This window comes from Miscanthus floridulus, chromosome 9 (assembly GCF_019320115.1).
Source record: "Miscanthus floridulus cultivar M001 chromosome 9, ASM1932011v1, whole genome shotgun sequence".
Taxonomy (NCBI): domain Eukaryota; kingdom Viridiplantae; phylum Streptophyta; class Magnoliopsida; order Poales; family Poaceae; genus Miscanthus; species Miscanthus floridulus.
In genome coordinates, this window is record NC_089588.1 from 90392515 (window position 1) to 90401711 (window position 9197).

General features: G+C 42.7%; 1 protein-coding gene across 1 annotated transcript; it reads left to right on the forward strand.

The window, feature by feature from the left end:
• Positions 1 to 1067: 1067 nt before the first annotated feature.
• LOC136482364 (bisdemethoxycurcumin synthase-like) lies at positions 1068 to 2707 on the forward strand. The gene is made up of 2 exons (XM_066479576.1): positions 1068 to 1266; positions 1351 to 2707. Exons 1-2 carry the CDS (start codon positions 1068 to 1070, stop codon positions 2388 to 2390), a joined length of 1239 nt encoding a protein of 412 aa, XP_066335673.1. The 3' UTR covers positions 2391 to 2707.
• Positions 2708 to 9197: the final 6490 nt, after the last annotated feature.

Sequence of the window (9197 nt, forward strand, 5' to 3'; positions counted from 1 at the left end):
CTGGTTAGCGCCCCGGTCGTCGCCATGTCATCCCTCTCGCCGCGTCACCATGCATGGCGCGACACAGGCGTTTCGCCGCGCCAGAAAAATAGGCGCGGCCAAAAGTGTTAGTTTTGAAAATAAAATTAAAACAGTGTGAGATTTAAAATTAGTTTACAAAAAGTGTTAAAAATAAAAAAAATCAGAACTGAGCTGTTTGTGAACCACATTTCAGAAATGTGAACGTCCAATCTTTTGGTCAGGAAACTGATGGCCGGCACATTGATTTTATTACCTTCGCAGAACTATGACCGCCAACCTAATTCATTCCAGCCTAATTCATTCGAGCCCAAGCATTCATTCCATGTGCAGAACTAATTTCATAACTGATTCCACGTGTAATACATTGTACATAACCGCCAACGTTAGATGGGGCGGAACTGATGAAATTCGAATATAAAAAATGTTGGTGATTCCACCTTTTTCTTTAAAAAAAAACAGATCTATCTTTGGATAGAGAAAAGTAATAAAAATGGATTTAGATGCTTTCATTTTAAAATTCTTATTACAATAAGATACAGATAGGGATAGCTATATGGATTTTTAGCGAATATGAATTTAAATAATTCGTATTTTCGGTATATGTTTCCACTGCAAAACTTTACTAGGCCCCACTGCTTTCGTTCCATTAGAAATATACAACAACATAAGTCTATCTAAAAGTTAAACTCTTTTACCTTTCGGTATATATATGAAGACAAATATATATAGGTTAACATTACATGATGCAAATTACTAGATTCATTATAAAAATACTTCCATAATATATAAAATTATAAATATAATATATATCGTTGTTACTCAGTGTAATTATATTGAAAATGATATTGTGTTATATGTCAAATGGGTTTAGGGGTTATAGATTAAAAAAAAAGGAGAACGCCAGTGCGGGTGCGTTGTTGTTGGCAGCAAGCCGGCCAGGATTCAAGAGTTTATAAAGGGTTTAGTTCTTCGCATATATATAGTGTATAATAACAAGAGCTGATTCTCAGGCAAAGCTAACCCTCCCCTCTAGTCTGCCGGCTACCATGGCTACCATCGCCGAACAGGTCACCGTCCTTGAGGATCTCCGCGGAGCGCAGCGTGCGAATGGCCCTGCCGCCGTGCTGGCCATCGGCACGGCGACCCCGGCAAACTGCGTGCTACAGGACCAGTTCCCCGACTGGTACTTCCGTGTCACCGGTAGCGACCACCTCACGAAGCTCAAAGCCAAGATGAAGAGAATATGTACGGTTTCAATCATTCTCAATAGTCGAAACATTCTACTAGAGAGAGGGAGAAAAAAGATCACAATGTTTGCTTCCATCTCAGGTGACAAGTCAGGCATCAAGAAGCGCTATTTCCACCACACGGAGGAGACGCTCAGCAGGCACCCGGAGTTCCTAGACCGCGCGCTGCCGTCGCTCGGCGCGAGGCTGCGAGCCACCGCGGACGCCGTGGCAGAGCTCGCCGCGGCCGCGTCGGCAACAGCGATCGCGGAGTGGGCCCGCCCAGCGGCCGACATCACGCACCTTGTCGTCGCCACCAACTCGGGCGCCGACGAGCCGGGCGCGGACCTCCGCCTTGCGATGCTACTAGGACTCCGTCCGACGGTGCGCCGCACCCTGCTCTACCTGCACGGCTGCTCGGCGGGGCTCGTTGCCATCCGCGTCGCCAAGGACATCGCCGAGAACAACCGCGGCGCCCGCGTGCTCGTGTCCTGCGCCCACACCGTGCTCCTCAGCTTTGGCGCGCCGGACGAGGCCCGCCTCGACGCGCTCGTTACCACGGCGCTGTTCGCCGACGGCGCGGACGCGGTCGTCGTCGGCGCCGACCCGACGCTGCCCGTCGAGCGCCCCGTCTTCCACTTCGTGTCCTCGTCACAGGTGACGCTGCCGGCGACAGAACGTACCGTGGGGATCAGCCTCGGCGAGAGCGGCGCCGAGTACGGCGTGTCCATGGAAATGCCGACGCTTGTCCGCGACAGCATAGAGCGGTGTCTGGCAGACTCGCTGGCGCCGCTTGGCCTCGAGAACGCGAGAGACGGCGGCGGTTGGGACTGGAACAGCCTCTTCTGCGCGGTGCACCCTGGTGGCCGCGCGCTCTTGGACAGCTACGAGGCCGCCTTGGGCCTGGATGCACGGAAACTCGCGGCTAGCCGGCACGTGCTGGCCGAGTACGGCAACATGTTGGGGGCGACCATCATCTTCGTCCTCGACGAGATACGGCGGCGCCGCCAAGATGATGGGGAGGAAAGGGAGGACTGCAGGTGGGGGATCATGTCGGGACTTGGGCCGGGACTTACAGTTGAGACTATAGTCTTGCATGCTGCCGGCAGCCGGAACCAAGACTTTCACTACCCAAAACAGTAGATTTGCAGTGTCAAAAGCTTTGCCCAGTGCATTTCATCGAGCACTCGGCAAAAAAGCTGTTTGCCGAGTGCATCAGAATCTACACTCAGCAAAACAACGGCACTCGGCATACCAATATATTTGTCGAGTGCTGAAAAAAGACCACTCGGCAAACTAGTAAAAAAACACTCGGAAAAAAAAGACACTTGGCAAAATACCGCCATGTGGACATCCGTCAGCTAGTGTGCCGGCCGTTAGGAGTTTAGTGGCACTCGGCAAAGAAGTAAGTTTGCCGAGTGTTTGTTAGTGGCACTCGGCAAAGAAGTAAGTTTGCCGAGTGTTTTTGTGGCACTCGGTAAATAGATAAGTTTTTTTCTCTCTTCTGACCTTAAAACTTTTTCTATTGTCCACATACAACATGTGGTACTCTATGTTAAGATTTGGTATATTTCTTGATCCGTTTGCTATATTTAATTAATTTATTGTATTTCAAGGAATTTTTTTGGTATAAGTCAAATTTGAACTACAAGTGATTCAAGTAATAGAATAAAATAAGTAGAAAAATGATATTCATCTTATTGAGTCCGGTGTGAGGCCTTACCTAGGAAATGAAAAGAAAATTTGAACATCTTGTTTAGAAAACACGACCACGAACATGTGGCTGAATGGTTTTTAAATTCTAAAAAAGTAAACGAAGTCTAAAAATCATGAGATTTGTCAAGATCTCGTGATATCATACGTGGAGGCCGTGGTAAAAAATTGAGAAGGTTTCGCACAATCTGTCACGTACGATGTTTACAAACCGAAATATCTCATAAGAAGAATTGTAGCGTTGAGAAGGATTCGGTAAGATTTAGAGTCAAAGTGACGGTCGAATTGGGGTTTGACTTCAACACTTTTTGCATAGGCAATAGAGAACATAGATTGATTCATGTGTAATTTTAGTAATTTTTTTGACCCGTTTGATAATTTAAATTTATTAAGTGTATTTATAGAATTTTAATTGATATACATTGAATTTGAGCTATAACTGCATGAAATAATGGAATAATATTCCTAGAAAAATCAAATATATATTGTTCAGTGAATTTCAGAAGGTATTTTCAAAGTATATCGGAACAAATTGAGGAAAACACGTTATGGAAAATAAGAAAAATGAAAAAAATAAGTTTATGAAGTTTGTCGAGTGTCCTGAGATGGCACTCGGTAAACATGGGGTTTGTCGAGTGTCAGACCTGTGACACTCGGCAAACAGCTTCACGGAACCCACACACGTGCAGTAGTTTAGGATTTGGAAATGAAAAAAAATAAAATGGGTTTGCCGAGTGTCAGAACTGGGACACTCGGCAAACAGCTTTATAGGCCCCACACACGCTGTAGTTTAGGATTTGGAAATGGGAAAAAAAGAAAACATATTTGCCGAGTGCCCGCGACATAGCACTCAGCAAACCTGTAGTTTGCCGAGTGTCAGAACTGGGACACTCGACAAACAGCTTTACAGGCCCCGCACACGCGCAGTAGTTTAGGTTTTGAAAATGAAAAAAACAAAACAGGGTTTTGCCGAGTGCTAGATCGCGGGCACTCGGCAAACCTCCCTCGTAACCACCCCAAGTGCCGCACCCGGCCGCGCACACACTCAAAGACTTTGCCATGCCCAAACCAGACCACGCCGCCCGCGCCCACCCACACCAGCCCCCAGCGCTCGGCGTCCCGCACCCGGCGTCCACCCCCGTGCGCCGACGACGCGGGCTCCCGGCGCCCCACGCCCGACCCCCAGCGTCCTGCACCCGACGCCCGCCCCCACGCGCCAATGACGCAGGCTTCGGCGCCCCGCGCCCGGCCCCCAATGTCCCGCACCCGGTGCCCGACGACGTAGGCTCCCGGCACCGGACTCCCCACTGCTTCCTTCGGTTCCTGGTAAGGAAGCAAGCCCTAGCCTTTGCATGTGGAATAGGGTTGGTGTTGTTCTAGGACACGGTTGTGAACTCTAGGTACATTACTCTTAGACATATACCTGCTACAATCAGCATTGGCACACTAGTTGGTTTTTGTTTGGCTAGAACAAAATCTCTTCCTTGATCGTGGTATGTCAGCACTAGTCATCCAACCTTTGGTGTCGTGAGGTGTGTTGAGGGGAGGGGAGGGTACTTGCTTCGAACTATGATCCTGATAGAAACGGGCAAACGGCTAATTTAGATGCACAAGAGATTAGTCAACGTTACTGAGTTGAATAGTAACTGTCATGCACTCATGCTTAGTTATTTGCCAGAGTATAATTAACTTCCATATGGACATGTAATGCCATCGCAATGTATGCTTCGATTGTAGTTGCACCTGTAACTATGTAATGTTGCTAGGCAGTTCAGAGTGATGCATCAGGTTGTCCTTGCATTCATTTACTCTTCTACTAGGATATTGCTAAGTGTTATAGATCTTAAAGATTAAAAGTCAAGGTCAGTTTTGACAAGAAAAGGATATTAATATTCTTCTAATCACTTATTTGCAGTGGAACTCGTGGCCTAAGTGACTACTTGTGATTTTATTTGTATTTGCATTTGTGGATTATCTGTAACTACTTATGACTATTTGTAGTTGTGAATGAACCTATTAGTGATTCTGAAGTTTATTTGTATTTATGTGTTGTTGATATGAACTGCCTGTGATGCTTATTGTGAACTATGTGTGATGTCTATAATGTTTATTTTAGTGGGGTACGTTATACGTGACCGAACAATAAAAACAGAGAATATATGGTTGCTTTGCCGAGTGTTACACTCGGCAAAGAGGCATTTTACCAAGTGCTAAGGTAAAAACACTCGGCAAAGAGGACACATGGCCAAAATCTGTGTATTCTGAGACTAAAATGGCTTCTTTGCCAAGTGTCTACGCTGTGACACTCGACAAAGAATCCAACTTTGTACGTTCTGGGCCAGTTTTTGCCAAGTGTCCAGTATTTGACACTCGGCAAAGAAGGCAGGTTTGCCGAGTGCCCCAGATTCGACACTTGGCAAAGAAGGCATGTTTACCGAGTGTCAGATACTGGATACTCGGCAAAGAAGCCAACGTTTGTACGTTCTGGGCCAGTCTTTGCCGAGTGTCCAGTATTTGACACTCGACAAAGAATTTTGGTTTGCCGAGTGCCCAAGATTGGACACTCAGCAAAGATGTCAGGTTTGCCGAGTGTCAGGTTCGGGACACCCGGCAAAGGCGCCATGATCGTCTCCGCGCCGTCGCGTTACTTTTTTCGCTGAGCGTCGGTTTCAGCTCTCGACAAAGTTTTTGCCGAGTGCCCGATAGAAAACACTCGGCAAAGAGACGTTTGTCGGCACTGTAGATGTCGTCTGCTATTTGCCGAGTGTTACACTCGGCAAATCCTTTGCCGAGTGTTTTGTGGGCTTTGCTGAATGCCTGTGGTGCCTGTGGCACACGGTAAAGCCACTATTTCCAGTAACATAGCTTACGATCAAAGCTTCATATATAAGGGATACACGACATGCTTTGGGTTATTTGGGTGTGTGACTAATAACAACCGAAAAAATGTGAAATTAGCAATGGTTCTTGCATGAATGAGGTATGTAGGAGGCGGAGTTTGTAAGTTTATTAAAGCTTTTCTTGAGAAACATGAGGGTAGCAACCTATTGTTTAATACTCACTCCATTTCAAATTATAAAACATTTTAGTATTTATAGATAGATGTTTTTTATGCACTTAGATATACGCTATATCTAGATATATAGCAAAAATAATGTATCTAGAAATGTTAAAACATCTTATAATTTCGAATGGATAGAATACATATTAGTAATAAAAGAAAAAGTCTGTTGATAGATTTTATACGGTCAAATTTGTCAGATTTTTTATGTGGTCAAATCTGTCGACAGTTGTAGCATAAATCCTAAAGCACAATCAAACGTATAGAAATTTGATAGATTTAGTTAAAAAAATCTGTCAACAGATAAATAGCAAAAGTCAAAGAAAAAAGAGGTCTCCAAGCAACACAATTGCAACAACACAATTTAAGAAAGGAAAGGACAAAAAGAATATAAGATAACAATTGTTGCTCTAGACATTCTTCTATAAGACCAACAATTTAATATTAATGGCATAATTTCTTGGAAGATATGGTCATTCCTTGAGACCGAAATGCTCTAACTCATTAGTACAATGATTTCCAAGTAGAAATAGACTCCTTACTATTGTTTAAAGTGTTCCGAAGTAATAAAGAGTTCAACCTCAGTGTCAGTGCTAATATTAAGACTGAAACAACAAGCTTGTGCGAAGTCACACCTCAAGAAGAGGTGTTCCAGGGTTTCCTCCATAGGTTAGGTGCATAGGGCACAATCACAAATGGGAAGATCCATATGTTCATCCTCCTGAGAAGTTCTCTTATGCTAAGTCGATCTTCTAGGACTAACCAGAAGAAGATTTTATGTTTGTATTAGTAGGATGACCTCTAGATCAATTTGAATATCGGCTGTACCTCTGTGTGGCCAATTAGAACTTTGTAAGCCTTTATTGATCTGTACATGTGAGAGTTCCAAATATAAGATCACCAATCATGTTCACGTGTCAAAGTGATGGCTTGTAGATCTTGCTCCAATTGCTGCAGCTAGACAAAAGCATCAATTGACACTACATAGAAAAAGGTTTTTAGGGGCAGTTGGTAACCCTCTGTAGGGGCGGTTTTGCCAGCCGCCCCTATGAAAAGGCGGCTACAAATAATTGATTTATAGGGGCGGTTCCTAGACCGCCCCTACAAATCGATTTGTAGGGGCGGTTGATGTTATCAGCCGCCCTTACAAATCGATTTGTAGGGGTGGCTCACGCCCCTACAAATCAATTTCCAGAAATCACGAAAAAAGAGGCAAAAAAATAGCAATTTTTTTAATCCGAGGAGGACCCCACCGGCAGCCACACACACCCTCACTCTATGGTTGTAGCATTTTTTCATGATTTTTGCACACTTTGCGCCGGCTAGGTTTCGAACCCGCGACCTCTTGCTCGCGCGTAAACTCCACTATCACTGCACCTCATGATCACTTGTGTCTACGTTCCATTTTGGTTCCCCACATATTATACAAAACTGAGCATAAATTGATTATTTGAGGCCCTAAACTAATTCAAATGAAAAAGTTGTCAACTACAAAGTTTTATAACTTTTCGAGATCTACAACTTTTATTTTGGTAGTTTCTCCATCCGAGGTCATTTCCAAAATTTAAATTTCAAATTTTAGAAATTCAAACATAGTTTTCCATGACAAGATGATTTCAAATCAAAAAGTTATCAACTACAAAGTTTCATAACTTTTTGAGATCTACAAATTTCATTTTTGCTGTTTGTCCATTCGAGGTCATTGAAAAAATTCAAATTTCAATTTTTTTGAAATTCAAATGTAGTTTTCCTTGACAAGATGGTTTCAAATTAAAAAGTTGTCAACTACAGAGTTCCATAACTTTCCGAGATCTACAACTTCTATTTTGATCATTTATTCATCCAATATAGTGGTAGTAACATTGTTCACAAATGTTACATATCCCTCTTATTGTTTATGAAACTATAAGAGAGATATGTAAATTTTGTGAACAATGTTATTACCACTTTATCAGATGAAGAAATGACCAAAATAAAACTTGTAGATCTTGATAAGTTCTGCAACTTCTATGTTCATGATTTTTTCATCTGAAATCAAATAGTATTCCAAAATAATGTTTGAAGTTGTTATTTTTTTAAATTCAAAATTCAAATAGATAAAACACGGTCACATGAAAAGATGGATAAAATAATAGTGGTAAGAACACAATAAATTGATAGGGCACGATTTTAGAAATTTTTAGAAAAAAATCATCAAATTTGAAGTTAGTATGAGGGAGAAAGACTAGTTACAAGTTTTAGCCAGAGATTAAAAAGAGAAATCAGAGTTCTTCAACAATTTCAAATTTTAATTTTAAACAGTATTTTCAAGTAGTAAATGATCTCAACTGAAAAAGTTGTCAACTACAAAGTTTCATAACTTTTCGAGATCTACAACTTTCATTTTGATTGTTTCTCCATCCGAGGTCATTTACAAAATTTGAATTTTAGTGCTTAATTTTTAATACTCGGCATCTATTTGTAGAGGCACTTCAATATTGAGCCGCCCCTACAAACTGGATATAGAGCCGCCCCTACAAATTGGGCCATTTGTAGGGGCGGCTGATAACACCGGCCACCCCTACAAATCCATTTGTAAGGGCGGCTCATTTGGCAACCATTTGTAGGGGCGGCTCAATATAAAGCCACCCCTACAAAGAAAGCAAGGCGTTGCTACAAATCGTTTTTGTAGTAGTGTGACAGGGGAGATGAAAAAGATTGTGCAACGATATAATTGATTTGGCTTGCTGGGTGTTTCTCTATTTTTTTGCAAAGGAAAACATTTCATGGTATGCCTGACTTGGGACTCTACCAAGCCAAAGATCTAACCAAAGGAGACAAGATTCTCCATTGTGAATGTTAACAAATGTCATTCCTTTAGAACTATCCAAAAGCTTTAATATATCTCTCCACAAATAAGATCCCTTCTTTGGATGATCAGACAATTTACCGTTGCTATAGTTCTTTTCCCATACTATGTGGACCCATGGGATATCCTCCTTGTTAAAATATTTATGAAGATTTTTTTGTAAGGAGTGCTTCATTTCTGTTCTTAAGTTAATGTCACACAAATGTCCCTCATCTTTGGGTTTGCATGGCATTGTCATGCTGCTTTTTGTAACACCCCAGGTGTTTGGCTTCCACATTTGCACTTGCATTTCATGAACATGAGCATCATTCATCCATTCATGAGCTTG